The following is a 17,260-nucleotide window of genomic DNA, read 5'->3' on the forward strand; positions in this document are numbered from 1 at the left end:
GTGATAAAGCGCAGACTGATCGATTTCTTAAGTGACGCTTAAGTAAATAGCATTAAAAACAACAGGCAACAGTAGATTTTTGATTCGAACCGCTTGGAACGCTGAGAGCGTGGCATATGTGACGCACGAGAGGAAGGCTATGACGCTTTTGGAGAATCTCGCACAGCTCTTATGGCTGCAGGAGACAATAGCTGAAAGCCTGGCGGGGGCTTCCGAAGCCCTCTGATTCCAATAGATCTTCCCAGGCGGGCGGGCATGGTTTCGAGATTACATAGATTAAATGTGTGGGCACTTTGCATTCAAATGCTTGATGCTGGGGAAAGTGTACTGGCGGGGTGGGCACTCTTATCCCAGTCTTTTTCAGACCGGCTCGGAATGACTTACTGGTGGTGTAAAAGGTTCCTTCTTTAAAGGGGCAAAACAGATGGCCCCATAAAGAAAATAAGAAACCTTTTACGCCACCAATAAGTCAAGGAACCCAATCTGAAAAACACGGGGCTAAAAGTAAAAAGGAGAAGGTCACTAGGACCTCTTCTCCAATGGCTGGCCACCCTTTAGGAGGCCAGCCATTGGAGAAGAGGGGCGGGGCTTAACCCTCGCTAGTGAAGTTCTCCTAAAAACAAAATCTCACAAGCTCGACTGCGCATGTGCGCAGTACGCCACGCGAGACCTTAAAAAGTTTTCGGCTAAATTGGTTATGCTCTAACACTTATCCACTTTAAGAACGTTAGATGGGGGGCGTGGCTTACCAGGCGATGTGAGCAGACGTGCTCTGGTGGGGCTCCCGCTGTCACCCGCCATCAATAGCAATTTAAGCAGAGCTGGGGGGCCCTGTAATCACCGAGGGTGTCGGTGTGACAGGAGGCCGCGGACTAGTTTAAATCCCCTCGGGAGGCAGCTGGTCCACGAAGATCGGCGGAGCTGGGTGACAGGCCTGGTGCAGCGACCCGCCATCTTGGGAGCCCCTGGCGGAGCAGGACCCGCGCTTGGCGATCGGACAGCGAGACCTGGTGAGAGTGACCAGTGCGGGCCCCGGGGCGCATTACGAAGATCTGGCTGTCGGGTGCCCGTGGATGCACCCTGGACCCCCCAAAGAGTCGCCGGTGAGCAGGGATTGCGCAGCCCGGTCGCGGGCCTGAGAAGGTGGCCTGCCATTTTATACGCCTCGGAGGAGTGAGACCTTCAACGGAGGGCTGAGCGCCTGGGCTCTCCTATAACGGGAGAAGCGACCCTCTGAGGCATGGCGAGGCAAGACAACGGCCCTGGATTGTGTGGCAGTGAGCCGACTGTGGCGAGACCAGCAGAGGAATCATTGCAGTGCCCTGCAATCCTCTACAGTGCAAAGCAGGGACCGCGACCTGCGGGCAGTTGGCGGGGGCGCTTGTAGTGCTTGCAGAATCCTCCTCACTCCGGCAACGTGGAGAGGAGGGGTTAAAATCCAGGGAAGCGACCCAGAACTTCAGAGAAGGCGACCCGGTCCCGGGGGCCTAGGACCCAGAAACAGACGCGACCCGCCCTTTTGAGGGCTAACAGGCGAGGAGCACGCGTGTCTGGGGGCACACTATGGACAGGGGCCCTGAGGTGTGGACCTGAAAGTGCGTGGTGGCTGGGCAGTCGGCCCCCCGCCACCGGGATACCTTGAGGCCTGGAATGCGGCAGGCCTCAGAGGGGCCGATGGTGTGGCCTGAAGGAGCTTTCTCTGGGCGGTGAAGGACTGGTCCGCCCCTGGGATATAGAAGGCCGCCTACGGGTCGCAGTGAAGAGACTCGGCAGCGATACCAACGAAGCGGCCCTTGACAGGTCTGGCCTTGAGATTTGAGACGACAGGCATTGTCTGTGGGCGAGGCCCGGCTCTCCGGTGAGACACTGAAGCAGGGAACTGACTTGGGACAGCACCAGACACCAAGGTGAGCGGAACTGGTCCCCGGAGCAAGGCGGCAGTGGAAAGCGCAGCCCGCCATTTTTTGGGTGTGGGGGATTGCCTTGAGGCCCAGCGCCGTGAGCAACAGACCTTTGGGTGGGGAGGGTGTGGACAGCCTTTCACCCTTTATGTGGACCCCCTGCGCTTCGGGTGGCTAGCTGGACAGTAGGGTGCTTGGTACGGTTTGGAGGCTTGCTGTAGGGGCCTGGAATACTTAGTTGGACAACTTCGCTTCTCCCAACATTTGAGATTTGCACGCCAACAGTGGAGCTTGGCGTGACGGCTTGGGGAAATAGCGGCGTGGACTGCAGTTTGAAAGTAGGGGTGTGCTTACTGTCGACTGGGTGCCTTTGAAGGGGACTTTGCTGGTGAAGCCGAGGAGGCCTTCTTTAGCTGTGTAGTGGCCGGTCTAAGCTCACACTTGCCCTTGAATACCCCTGGGTTAGACGGCGACAGGGGAGGAGAGTGTTCTTGTGCGCCAGGGCAGGCATTTACTTTCAGTGGATTAAAGCAGGGGGGATCCTGTTGCCCTGTTGTGACCCTTGCCTTCATCGCCCCGGGTTGTGGAAGGCATCCGGGTGTTCTGTGCTATACCCCAGCCCCTGCCCTCAGTGCTGATAGCCCGGGCTCCTGAAAGCGGGACTGGTGGTCCCAGCACGTAGCCTTGCGCCCCGCGGGTGGAGTGGAGGATCTGTTTGGGTACTATAGAGTGGAGGAGCTAGGGAGCGAGTGCAGGCCTTCGCTTGGTTCTTTGACTGGCGCCCCGTGCCCAGGTCCACTCCTCGTAACTCTTGGCTATGAGTGAAGCTGGCAATGACGCGCTGCAACAAAGGGAACAAAGCCGACCAGACTGCAGCCCCCAGGGACAATACTGTCGTGGCAATGTGGGGAAAGGCGGGGGCGCCTGCTGCCGGTGAAAGTTCATCCCAGACCGCTGGAGACTCCCCGCCGGTCACTCAGGTTTTTATGACCACTTTCATGTCGGAACTGAAAATGGAAATAGGATCTGTGGACCGAGGTGCACACATGTGTGAAGGAACTGCGGAAGGAGGTCACAGACTTGGGGACCGAATGGACGGGCTGGAAAGGACGATGGACACGCGCACGGAGGACCAGGAACACCTATGGCAGCGTCTGGCGGCCCTGGAGGAGCAGAATATCGAGCTCCAAGTAAAGCAGGAGGAGGACTTAGAGAACAGAAGCCGCCGCAATAACCTCCGTATCCGGGGGGTTCCTCTTGGAGAAGAAGGGGAGGACATCATGGGATATGTGGCACAGCTCCTGCACGAGGTCTGGGGGGATGAGAACGCCTCTCCGCCGGCTTTGGATCGGGCCCATCGTGTATCCGGACCCGCGGGTAGGCCGGGGCTCCTACCGGATATTCAGACTAGGGTCCATTTCTTCACCGAAAAGGATGCAATCTGGAAAATAGCACGAGACAAACCGGATCTGCGATACAAGGGGCACAAGATTCAGATTTTTCAAGATCTGGCGCCCAACACCCTGAAGTGGAGACGAGTGTTTCGGCCAGTGACCGAAAAACTGCGTAGTATGGGCATCGCCTACCAATGGGGTCATCCATTTGCGCTCATATTTCAGTGGGAATCCAAGCGCAGAATCATACAGTCCTATACGGAAGCGGCGCAACTCATCCGCCCGTCAACACCGCCGGCAAGCCCATCTCAGCCCAGTAGGCAGGAAAGGATACCGGCTGGACCATCCTGGACTACAGTGCATCGGCAGCATCGTATATCTCCCAAGATTGAGCGTTCACCCTCAGACCAAACAGGACATCATAGCTCATATCCGATCCCTTGAAGAGGACAAAGTCCGGCGGGCGATCCCCAACACCATGAAATGCGGGGCGTCTGCTTATTACCTCCAGGAGGGGAGGCTTCGCACCTAAGCACACATGAACTGTAGGAAGGGACGCATTACGGTTTCTCACACACTACCCTGGCTCCCGGATTGTGGGTTGGGGGGATAGCGGGGGCCCCTCAGTTAGATCTTTAAGACCGCCACAAACTCTTCGGTCTGCCCCTAAGGGAGTGACATCCCAGAGTGCGTCCAAACCTGCGGGTGCAGGATGCTCTGTAACGGGGACAGTGTACTATGGGCCTGTTGGCCGCTTTTGTTGTGCAAAGATGGGTGGCCCTATTGGCTGCTCTCTCTACTCCTTTCCTCCTTCTCTAGTTTCCTGCTATTCTACTTTGCCTTTCCTTTTCCTTCTCAGGGCAGTGCGTGGAGGGGGCACTGGGCAATTGATTGGTGTGGGACTGTGAGAGTGCATGCTTACTGCGAGTGTGGAGTGTGCGGGATGACTGTTGAGGGGGCGCGGATGACTCGCGACAAGACCCTAGCATGGCAGTAAACACGCCTGGCCCTTTGAAGGTCCTAACGCTCAACGTGAAGGGCCTTAACTCACCCAATAAGCGTAAGCAGGCGTGGCACTATCTCCTTCGACAGATCCCAGACATCATATTCCTACAAGAGACGCATCTCTTGCAAGCTGACACCGCGCGCATGGCACACCCTAGGTACCCTCTTCAGTTCTGGGCTGCAGCAGACACAAAGACAGCAGGAGTGGCGATACTGTGTAGAGCTGGCATCAGGCGGGGAGGCGACAGGCCCTTCAGAGGTGGTGATGGGCGCTTCCTTAAAGTGTATGTGGAGGTTGGGTGCCGCCGCTTCACTGTGTAATATTTATGCCCCTAACTAGGCGCAAGACCGCTACCTTCGAGACCTTTTGAGGGAGCAGGTGCCGCAGGGAGGCCCCTCGCTCATCCTAGGTGGGGACCTTAACCTGGTCTGGAGCCCTGAGATGGACCGGAGTGAGGGCTCCTTCAGTGGTGCGGGAGCAATGTCCTCGGCGCTGCGCCAGCAGATAACGGATTTAGGGCTGTTTGATGCGTGGCGTTACTTCTCCCCAGACAGGAGGGAGTACTCGTTCTACTCACATGCGCACCGATCCCATTCTCGCATTGATTTTTTATTTATCTCATGATCTCTCCCGCGATGCCCTCGGGGTCACTATGTCCGATATCTCGCTCTCCGACTATGCCCATGTTGAGTTACTCCTGCAGGACCTGGCCCCTTGCCCTGCCCGGGAGCGGAGGTGGTGCCTGCCGCAGAGTATCCTTCGGGATACGGCGGACGTGGAGGACATCAGGGGGCCATTGTCTCCTGGTCTGGGACGCCTTCAAGTCCACGATACGGGGGTACATTACTTCCCTCTCGATCGCGAGGCACGAGCGATGGAGGACAAGCTGACGGGAGACATAAAGAAGGCGGAGCTGCAGGATCAGGGCTGTCCTACCCTGCGGTCGAAACTGCAACTGGCTAATCTTAGAGGGCAGCTCCGGATGTTGCCCACAATAAGAGCGGAGAAATCCCTCTTGACATTAAAGCAGAGGTACTTCGAGGGAGGGGACAAGAGTGGGGAGGCTACTGGCGAGGAGGCTGAGAGCCCGTGCCGCTAAAGCGCATATAGCCAACGTTCAATTGCCGAATGGGAATAGAGTCATGGCGGAGAAGGATAAATGTCAGGCTTTCAGGGACTATTATGCGGCACTGTATAAGGAGGAGAAACCGCCTCCGGAGCCGGTGGAGGAAGTGTTAGGGCAGTATGGGGGGCGACGCTACATGCCCATTATGCGAGGCTAATGGAGGAACCGATCACACAGGAGGAGGTAGCATCAGCCATCCGAGAGCTCCCCCTGGGAAAACTCCGGGGCCTGATGGGCTCCCTCTATCCTTCTATCGCATGTTTCAGGCGCAACTCGGACCCCACCTTCTCCGGCTCTATAACTCCTTTACGGATGAGAAGGGACCGTCCCCTGATATGGGATTGGCGGAAATAGCCTTAATCCTGAAGCCTGGGAAAGACCCTACAATGTGCGCGTCGTACCGCCCGATTGCTTTACTAAACACTGACTTCAAAATATACACCAAGTTGCTGGCGAAGCGATTGGATCCCCATATGCCGGGCTTGATAGACCCAGACCAGTTGGGTTTCATCCGCAACCGACAGGGGGCAGACAACGTGCGCAGGGTTGCACACCTTGTGGGGAAGGCTCACCACTGGAGGATCCCAGCCTGCCTTCTCTCGTTAGATGCGGAAAAGGCGTTCGACCGGGTGGACTGGTCCTTCCTAAGGGCGGTGCTACATAAGATAGGGCTCGGCCAGAAGATGATCACTAGGATCAGGTCGCCGTACCTTGCGCCGCGGGCCAGGATCCGAGTCAACGGGCAGCTCACGGAGCCGTTCAACATTGGTAGGGGAACCAGACAGGGCTGCCCGCTCTCGCCTCTATTATTGGCCCTGGTAATAGAGCCTCTAACGGATATGAATCGCCGGACCCCTAACATCCATGGTATCCCCCTAGGCAGCCAAGACCACAAAGTAGCGCTCTTTGCGGGTGACCTTATCCTTACACACAAAGCCACGAGAATCCCTGCCGGCAGTGCACTCAGCGCTGTGCCTCTTTGAGCGTCTCTCTGGCCTGAGAATCAATCACAATAAGTCCTGGGCCCTCAACCTTACCATCCCGAAGACAGATATTTCTCATCAGGAGCAGATAGCCCCCTATCGGTGGCAGCCCTGCATATCCGATATCTTGGCCTCCAGCTAACCCCCTCGCTGAGGGAATACAGACGATCGGTCCTTGAAGATCTGCGGCGGTGGAAGCTGCTCGTGTCGTCATGGCTGGGCAGAACCAATGCAATTAAGATGTCCATTCTGCCCAAAATCTTATATTTATTCCAGTGTCTCCCCACTCCCATACAGCAGCATAACGAAAGAGGTTTGCAGTGTGACCGTACCAACTTCATTGGGGGGGGGAGAAGAGGCCCCGCTTCTTCCAAGCTCTTCTGTTGGCGCCACGAGATCGGGGGGGACTGGCCTGTCCTAACCTGGTGGGAGTACTATTGGGCAGCGCATCTTCGTTTTATAGTAGAATGGGGCGTAACTGAGAGCGAGAATGTGTGGTTACACATGGACAGAGCTGTGACTGGGCGCACCATCTGGGATGTGGCGTGGAAATCCAAGACGGGGCGTTCTCAGAGTGCATACTTGGCGGTGCCCCCGAAAACGTTGCTGGAGATCTGGGACAAAATAGCTGTACGCAGGGGCCTCACGACCTTCCCCTCGCCACACCCCCCAATTGAGGGGAATCAGAGCTTCCCTCCGGCCCATCGCACTAGGGCCTTCCATAAGTGGTCACAGGGCAACTGTAGAGTACCTACGGATTTATTTGATGGGGGCTCCAAGACCTTCGCCCACTGCAGGGAGGAATTCAGAGTACCGCCCGAGGCTGGGATGCAATATGCTCAACTGAAGCATTGGGTGTTGGCAGATGACATATCAGGCGGCCACGCGCGCTTTCACTCCGTTCGGGCGGCTAGCTCACTCCTTTACTGAATCGAAGGGCCTGATCTCAAAAATCTATCAGATCCTACAGCACCCTCACACGCCGCCCTCCCATCCGTACCAGCAGCGTTGGCACTCCATCTCAGACAGACATCACCTCGGCACAGTGGTGCAGTCTGTGGCGAGACATACCCAAAATATATCATAGCATACCACAACAGGAGAATGCATATAAAATAATGACCCAGTGGTACTCACGCCACAGCGTCTACACAAAATGTTCCCGGCCTCTTTCCCGGAGTGCTGGAGGTGTCGGTCTGCGACTGGAGATTTTCTACACATGGTGGACCTGCTCTTCGCTGACCCTCTTCTGGAAGGAGGTCTTAAGCGACAGAGGGGTACTGGGGTTTCCTCTGCCTGAAGCCACTAGCACGCTACTACTGGGTGTCAAACCTGCTGGCCTGAAGGCTCTAACCTGGAGCAACTGGACATTGGCGCTTCAAATGCTAGGGGCAGCTAAACAGCTCATTGCTTTATATTGGAAAAAGACGGAAGCGCCGGCCATTGCTGCGTGGTTTGTGCGACTCTGGTATGTCATAACAATGGAACTCTTCACAGCTAGATTACATGCTCGCGACACGCGCTTTAAGGCGGTGTGGCAACCCCTGGTGAAATATTTATGTGGAGTAGAACATGCGCGACACATGCCTCCCAAGCTCCGGGCGCTACGGCTAGTAGCAGACGCTGTGGTCCCCCCTGAACCGGGCAGGCTGCTACCATAGAAGCCCCAGTGCGTGAGGCCTAGAACAATGTAGGTGCTATAAGATGGGCCAGCTGACTGGCGCGCTGCGCTCCCCGCTTCCCCCCCACCCTCTTTGATGCACTCTGCGCCCCCTTTCTTTTCTAGTCTTATCTCCTTACTTATTCCTACGGTCTACTCTGATCTGCTGTCATCCCTTTTGGCACTCTGTTGAAGTTCGGATCCCATTGGTCTACTTGTTCTAACCTTTCTGGTTTACTAGTTACATTTGGTCCTAGGGACCGGGCTCTCAGGCAGTGACTGCCCAGCATACATTGGGTAACATGGAGCAGCCGGCCCGGTTGGGTTGTAGGCGAAACGCTGTGTACAATGTTGTTGAGTATGAGAACTTTCAATGTTATTTATTGCATCATGTCCTGACGCGGCCGGCCCTGAGCGGGTTGTAGGCTTAACGCTGTGTAACAGTCAGTTTCTTGCTTACTCCCTGTTTCGGGGGTGAAATAAAAGATTTGACTTAAAGAACGTCAGATGAGAGAGTTCTGGATTTAGCAAGTAGAGTTTACTCTGGAAGGGGTTTAATTTACCATTACTGGTAGAACAAAAACGTTTGCAGTATTGAATATAAATGCTTTTCCTAATAACAAATTGTGTGGTTCAATGTTTGAAAGCTTAAGTGTACTCGTACATTGCGACTTGTTGGTATTACACATTTGTTAATTGCTTTGCAAAAGCAATTTAAACCAGCATCCTCTGCCACTATTAAGAGATGGATGAAAATTATGACACTTATGTTTTTGGGGCTCATTCTGTTAGAGGAGCTATGGCTTCTAAATCTGTTATGATAAGTTCAACAATTCAGGATATTTAGAGGTCAGCTGACTGTTTGCCCAAGTCTACTTTTAAACAATTTTGCCATAAACCTGCAGGCGATATTACTTCTGTGGTTTTCGATAAGCGTTAAACTAGTATGACTGGAGCCTCTGGTCCTGAAATAGAATATCAAATTTGCGGCAAGAATTTAATTCTGTTAAGGCCTGGACGGTGAGCTCCGCTCACAGAGTTTCACACACCGCGGAGCTCCCCCCCCAATTATTTTTTAACTCGCTCACGCTCTTAAACGTCTAGTTGGCGAGCGCAGAAAATCCACGCCTGGTGAGTTGTCACTTAGCGGAACTCCGCGAACTACACCCAGGCCTATTAAGGACATGAGAAGAGGATTAGCCCGCCAGTATTATCCATTAATTATCATGTCACTGGATTTTCTCTTGGTGTGCCCACCCGTATATAATAGTTGATATTTGGATATTACGGATTTGTCTTCTTCCCAGATGCAGATCAGAAATCAGAGTGACCTTTTGACAGCATTAGTGTTGGCATTTTGTGCTCCGGTTAGTTGATGAGCAAGCTCTTCTGAGGGTTGATTCAGAAAAGGGGGTGGTGATGAACAGAGTGTCTGAATTAAGCAGACCACTCTTACCCAGTCCAAAGATCAGGGCTTGATCCATCACCGTTATTTATCTCACTGCCCCATCCCAGCTCAGAACCTGGCTATATGCAAATTAGTCTGTCCCTGGCCCAGTGCATCATGGGAACAGGGCAGACCAAACTACCAAGCCAATTCTTCACCAGAAAGGAGACAAGCTACCGGGGACCGGTTTCTGGCATTTCTGAGGGTTGACCATTGAAACGGTCCTGCGGAAGCCATTGGTTGTGTGTTACAGTTTCAATTGACGGACTGCTCAGAGCTAAGAAAGAGGCTCTTAAAATAGTGATGCCTACTGTTGTATGGACTACGGACCAATGGTTGGTGGGTGTGAGCAGAGTTTCATGGGATATGTAGCTTGTGTTTATTGTTAAAATGTTCGACTGCTGTGATTTAGCAGTAAAAGAAAGAAGCACATTCCTCGCCTGTGTCAATAGAATTAAAATCTTGCTGCGAATGCTAGCAAATTTCATATTATTTTCTCTCGATACTCTTTATTCATGCACAATAAATCTGGAGCAAGCCACCACGGTTTAGGTCCTGTTCACCATCAACCACAGTAACTCCTTTAATTCTAATATGATCGTGCACAATTAACTGGGAAAATAAACCCCACTCATTTCTTCGAATTTACAAGCCAGCCTTCTCCGCATCATCACAAACTGGTGGTTTGCACTACAAGTTCAGAAGAGACCATTCATTCAAGATGAACATATTCTTCTAAAGACATCAATGCCTCGAAATACATTCTCTTTTCTGCCAATTTGGTCATCCAAAGCCTCCTACAGTAATTGGAATGAGCCCACAAGGCACAAAACCAACACCATCTTCTTACTTCTGAGAGATGCCACAGACTGTCGTTTTCAAACTATTCACATCACTCTGTCAAGGGTACCTCCAGACGTGAGCTTTGCATAAAAAGGAGGTGGCTGTGTTTAATGCAATCTAGCAGAGACACTCACTTATTGTACTCCTGGTCTGCCATGGTTCTAATTTCCTTTGCCATCCTGCGAAATAGCTTTCTTCCCAGGAGGTCAAGAGATCGGGTTTGCATCACACAGATCCGTTGGCTAGCACCTGAAGTTAAATTCACACTTGACACTTTATTGGTGTTGGCAAGACTGTTCGTTCTCAAACCTCGGCTGGTGAGAAGTGTTTACAACCCAAAAGGTAATTTTTGTTTCATGAATTGTTGCTTTCAAAATGTCCATTCATGTATATACCGCTGGACCAGTTGGTGCTTTACAATTGCAACACAGGATAAGAAACTTGGAATTATATCAAGGTAGGGGTAGGGATCAAATATTCGAGAACATAGATTTTATCAAAACTATATCACCAGACATTGAACGTGTGAGCGATGCTACGGTTTGTACAGCATTCTGCTTCCACATCCATGCACAGTAAACTAGTCCTTTCCGACACTGCTGGGAAACTGAACAGTCCACCGCTAAGACGTGTAATTTGAATTTTATCTTCGGTTAAATGTTTACAGGTTAGTGGCTGTACTAAAATACAATTCACTCCTCCATGAAACAAAATGTTAATGCTTTTCCAAGCCTCACAGTTTTGAGCATTAATACCAACAGCTGTGTGTGAGACCAGGTCACTGCCTAAACCAAAACGCTTCTCAGCACAATGTTAAGTCCAAATATGATAATTCGAGAGCCCAAGCAGACTGGCAACATACTGATGTAGATGCAACTAAAAGTTTACTATTTCACAGCTTGGTCAGCACCAACCGATGCACCCCTTTCCAGATTCAAATAGCTTAGCAGATAACCTACACAACAATGCCTTGATGGCAAGGTCACCAGATCAAGGACATCACATCACCACTCTATATTCTTCTACACAAACTGTTAGATTTGAAGGTAGATGGACTAACTCAAAATGGGAGAGGGTGGTGGAGGGGAAATGAGGACCTAACTGGAATGAGCATTCAAAAATCGCCAACAGTAGACTCTAAAATGGGTTAAAGTCAATAGAATATACAGTACTACTTTAAAACTAGTCAAGACAATGTCCTGGAAGTCATCCGAATCTGTCATTCAAGAGCTGAAATCGCCACTGAATTTGTGCACACCCACCAAAACCAACAGACATTCTCAGGGGTCTACAGCAACTTTTCTCCAAACCATTCCCAAACTGGACATAATAGATTGTAATCTTGACATGTACCGAAAGCTTTTTCCAGTATGGGATGGGGAGCAGGAGACCCCCGAAATAAATTGTTTTTTTTTTTAAACACACGAACACAAGGCAGACATATGAGAAAGATTCTCACATTGAGAAAATAGAAATAATAGTTTAAACAAATGAACTGGTATGTGCTCTGTGGATTGTTTTCTTTTAGCAAATATATGCATATATTTGCACATGTAAAGTTGAATTTTCAAACATTTGCTATAGGTAAACCTGCACCTCCCCGGTTTCCAGTCCTACTTCTGTTAACTACCGAGTGCCAGAACTCATGAACCTGAATCCATGCTAGGCAGTAAAACTGCAGGTGCACTAGTGCTTTTTTGTTTTTAAAGACACCTGCTTTCCCCAAAATGCTTTTTTACATAATGCTTATGGTTTTATGCTGATGCATTTTCTTTTAAACACTGGCATGCATCTAATACTAATCGTTCTTAAAAACTGCACAGTAGTATAGCAAAACTACCTATAACCTGTCCATTTTTTTCCAACTTGCAAATATTTCTGGGGTACATTTGAGTTTGAACTCAAATTGCACAATTCAGCAGAACGGTCAGCAACTTCTCTTCAACTTGCAACTATTATGAGTACATAGTTTGCTCCAAGGATATAAATAATCTATTTTGATTGGACTTCGTGTGTATTTGCATATAAGAATTCTGGGAGCTCTATAAAACAGTCACAAATATGTAAATTTTGCAAACATACGTAAACTTTTATACTGCAACCATGGTCAGTAAAGCAAGTTGAGCTTACAGACCACCATTTCTTTAAAGCACTTAATCTAATAGTAAAGGCTTTTAATTAATCAAATACCGTTTTTAACAGCCAATGCCGTGGGATCCAAATCTTGCCTTAGCATGTCATTCCTCTTTATCAAGAGCACACCGTGACTGTGTAAACTGCCCAAACCCCAAATAATGTGTTGTGGGCATCAGAAGAAATAAATTCAACCTACGATTGGTGTGCCTCACCTTGTATGCAGAGGTACACATAATTAAGTCAGGCGTCGAAAAACCTACTCCCCACTCGCAATTGTGAGTAAAATGTTATCCAGTCGAGCTATTTTTAGCACCTTCTAGTCACACCGAACGAGTAAATTTAGGCTGGAAAGAGGGGTGCTGTTCATTCAGAAAGTGAATGAGCATTAAAGATGCCTGAAATCTTGTTTCTATCTGGACACATTTGCGATCTGTTCAAGGAAAGAGGTCTAATTGCTGTTTGGAGAATAAGGTTTATTTTCTCCCTTACTAGAGGTTTTTGCCAAGAGAGCTGTCTTAAGAGGTCAGTTAATTTTCTCTAACATAACATTTAGATAAACAGCCTGTAAATTAAGTTACAAATATTCCAAAATATATCAGGAATTACAGAAGCACTTTTTTGTAATTAAGTGTAATGCAAACAGTTAAATAGGAACAAAACAAACACGAAAACTTTACTTTGTGATGTGCAAATGAGACATTTGCAGAAACTATTCCCAAACATTGTTGGTACACTATATAGTTTTATCGGTAAAGCTGAATGTCAGTGAGAAAGTTCGTGGCCATTTCAATGTAAAATTTGCCAATTACAAATGGTTGTGCTACCACTTCGTGCTTTAGGTATGTATTTATTAAAAGTTAGTTTTTAAACATGATTTGAGAAACACTCCTGCCCCCGCCCTCATGAAAATGGTGTTAATGAACTAAGAGGCAAGTCAGGGGTCATGTGTATCCTATATGTGGCTAGATTTGAATTATATATGGGAAAAAAAAGTTTAGTCTATTAAATCAAACAAAATATTTTTGTACAGCAGACATGCTGAACCCGCAACTTTGAAGGTGATCTCATATGTGATAATAAATAAAACGGCGGCTCAAATTAAGTTTTCCTATGATCACATCATTTGAAACCAGTTTATGGGTCAAGTAAATAACAGATAGGTCGACTAGATTTAAACCCCAAGACCTGCAGATCTAGTAACATTTTATGATTTTTCAAGACCTGTAAGTTTGGAAAGTGACATTTCATACAATTGCAATATTCTTTAATGAACACCACAGTTTAAGGCTTGCTCTTGATACATGCTTAAACCCCGACACGGAGATGATAGTTGGATGCCATCATTACAGGCATTGCATTACTGATAGTCATAGCAGGATAAAAACGTGAAGACTAGATCCCATCCATCAACTTGTACAAGCATGTATAACACCAACGAGAAACAGGACTGCAACGGAGAAAATCCTGATGCCCACTGATACTGCAACTGTGCAGGTGACAAATTCACATTATGTTCACACAAACTGAGCCTACCTTGGAGTAGCGATGAGGACCTGAAGTGCCTGCAACTTTGCCATCTGAAAGGTTTGTCCCACTCTCCCCTTCCTCCTGGGTGCCATCCATGATGAAAAGGCCTATGAAATCCTCACCTGCAGGTAAGTAAAGTAGGAGTCAAAACACTTCAGGGATAGAAAGAGGTAGAGTAAACGCCATGCTATACAACTGGCATTCAAACGGTTTGAGAGGGGCAGCAAGATTACAAGAGTTCCAGGTTAATTTAGTTGTTAAGTATTTTAAGTATAATATTCATTTAGTAAACAAATACTGCACACAAGTTTTGCCAGGCTGTATTCAAAATACAGCCCAACCAATCACGCAAGTTTATAAGAACTTAAGGACAGAACTTGTGGGATGCCACCACATTAATTTATTTATTTTATTTATTTGCTTCTATAGTGACGGACTCGACCCCCGAAGGGGTATCTCCGCGCTTAGCTCGCTGTAGATGTCAGAACACAGTGCCTTAGGTACATGCAGATAGGAGTCTAAACCTCCCGAAAAAGGTGTGTTTTAAGTGCCTTCCTGAAGGAGAGAAGATTGGTGTTATGTCGCATGTCAACAGGGAATTTGTTCCAGAGAGAAGGCCCTACATAAGAGTGCGCTCGGCCACCCTGCCTAGCCTTCTTAATGAATGGAATTTTTAATAGAAGTTGACTGTTGGAGCGCAGAAGGCGTTCCGATGTGTGAATTTGAAATTTCTGAGTCAAATAGTGAGGGCCTGATCCGAAAAGACTTATGTATAATACAGCAAATTTTTAACTTTATTCGCTGGCGTACAGGTAAGCCAGTGAAGCTCTTCCAAGAGGGGCCTAGATGGTGTTCTCGAAGGGACATTAAGAACCAGTCGGAGTCGGTCGAGTACATGTTCATTCGCCGAGATAAGGAGGCCATTACAGTAATCCAACCGACTTATTACAAGTGCCTGGACTAAGGTCTTTCTGTAAACGTCTGATAGGAAGGTAAAAACCCTTCTTAGGAGACCAATTGTTCGGAAACAGGATCCAGTCACCAAATTCACATGTTCTTTTAAAACCAGATTCTGGTCCAATCGGACTCCTAAATTCCTGACTGATTGTTTTGGCTTTCCCAAATAACATGACTTCCGTCTTGCCCACATTACACTGGAGGCAATTGGAAGCCATCCAGTGGGATACCGCTCTCATGCCCTCAGCAAAGGAGTTCTTAATTTCTGGGGTAAGAGTCTGGAAAGGGAACAAGAGCTGGGTGTCGTCGGCGTACGACACTGGGGTAAACCCATATGGTCTCACAATGTCAGCAAGGATAAAAGCATGGATATTGTGCTACATTATCCATAAGCTCCTTCTAGGAAATTGGTTAAAACACATTTACCAAACAGGTGCAGGCAGTCAGGTGTACAGGCTTACAGACTATACTCTTGGGCTAAGTGAGGCTTATAAAGGATTATAATGGCAGTCAAACCCAGTAAAAGTAATGCTGTTTTAGAAGAAGGTAAGCCGATGGTGCATTCTAGAATGCAGCAATACCATAACAGGCAAGCTTACATCACATAAGGAGACTGGCAACCCTCGGATGAAGCCGAAAAATGTAATTGTACACAGATTCAAGAGGCTAAACATGGCGCAATACATGAGTTCCGAGACGGTTAACAAGTTTCCAGTAACTTCTCGTTAGGTTGTTTAACTGGAGCACGTTCAACTGAATTGATGTGGCTTCCTTTACTTGGAAGGTTTTGTTATGATTTCTTATATATGCTTAGGATAGCTTCGGGGTGTTGCAGTCCATGGAATACATAATGTGGAGGCCCCATCCAGCATTGGCAGTGTCTATCGGGAAACGCATACAGGAGCATTAGCCAATGCCTTGGAATCGAAATATGATGAAGTCTCGTTCCGGATATGACGTCAGTCTTCGGCATCTCACTTGCTGGTAGGCGAGAGGTGCCCACAGATACAAGAGAGCAAACCGATTTCGGGATCATCAGTGCTTAGCCTGGTGTGAGATGGCCAAAGGCTGCAAGGAACAATGGAAATGCTTCTTCGGGGCACAGGCACTTGAGGATTTTCTTCCTTCCCGTCTCTGGCAAATAAAATGTATTCAAAAGAGTACATGTTTACACACACATCTGCCCCCAATTAAGGAACTTGACCGGCTAGCAAGAGGAATCTATCCTCATTTGCCATGCTGGCTTAGAGGCCATGGTTAGGCAGCATGGGGCAGTTTAAAAGCACTGAGCATTATCTTGTTATATTCAAACTAGTTAGCTAGTGGAGAACCCATAAGGAGGGGGCAAACTGATCATGCATGTAGCAGGGAGCAACTTGCAGTTGGAGAACCGTGTGGGGCCTTGTATCAGTACTGAGTAACGGAATGTGTTCTAAAGGCTGAATTCACTTAATGGATAAGAGAAACTGTAGCGAAGTACAATGCCGCGGAGAAGTAGAATTTCTCTTTAGGCTGCTCAAGCAGAACTATTTCTTCTTAAATTTAGAAGAAGTAAACACTACCATATTACATTTTCCAAATGCCACCACAAGGTCGAGATGGATGTGTGTGTGTGTAATCTGCATAATGCGTAAACTGATGTTGCGTTATTCCAGGGTGCGACTCTAAAACAAGATAGGAGGGAGCAACTATTCCAGCAGGAGTTGCCAAGCAGACTTTTTAGTTAAGTGTGTCAAAAACTGGGATGAGGGATGAAACTGCATGTGTAGCTTTAACCACAGGCGGCAAATTGCTATTCTACACACAGCTTTGCAAAATGGACAGGAGTTACAGGGGAATTTAACGATGAGTCAAAGCACAACCATAAGTCACAAATTAGTTGAGAATCACTGGGTCAGGGAGGTAATGGACCCAACTGCTAAGAGGTTTTAAAACAGATACGCGAGAGTCCAACCTGGAGAGGCCCTGGAGGCAGCAAGAAGCATCATCGTGGCTTTGGCGTGGCAAAATCGGTTAACATTGTAATCAAGTATTTGTATCGCCAAAATACTCCTCATAAACAAGCAGCTAGACGAGTCAATAGGGTGTAAGGCTCAAGTCGTGATAGCAGTTAAATGCACCTCGGAGGCCCGGAAGCTGTCACGTGGGGTAGCAGCTTAAGAAGTCTTTCAGAGGTTAGCAGAAGGGAGAACTCAGCGAGGAAATAAGGGTCTGTAGATCAGGTACTGTCAAGTGGAAGTGAAAGATCGCCAAGTGACAGAAAGAAACAACTCAGATACA

At 48.6% G+C, this 17,260-nt stretch overlaps 1 protein-coding gene across 4 annotated transcripts in view; it reads right to left on the reverse strand.

Moving 5' to 3' along the window:
* EIF4ENIF1 (eukaryotic translation initiation factor 4E nuclear import factor 1) overlaps positions 1–17,260 on the reverse strand; it is an 87,706-nt gene that overhangs the window by 69,355 nt on the left and 1,091 nt on the right. For all 4 annotated transcript variants that reach the window (XM_078667721.1, XM_078667723.1, XM_078667722.1 and 1 more), the window contains exon 2: positions 14,030–14,145. In XM_078667721.1, coding sequence (XP_078523847.1) covers positions 14,030–14,119 — 90 coding nt within the window. In that variant the 5' untranslated portion in view covers positions 14,120–14,145. The remainder of the gene's footprint in view (positions 1–14,029; positions 14,146–17,260) is intronic.

The sequence above is a fragment of the Lissotriton helveticus genome, chromosome 11 (genome assembly GCF_964261635.1).
Source record: "Lissotriton helveticus chromosome 11, aLisHel1.1, whole genome shotgun sequence".
NCBI classification, from domain to species: domain Eukaryota; kingdom Metazoa; phylum Chordata; class Amphibia; order Caudata; family Salamandridae; genus Lissotriton; species Lissotriton helveticus.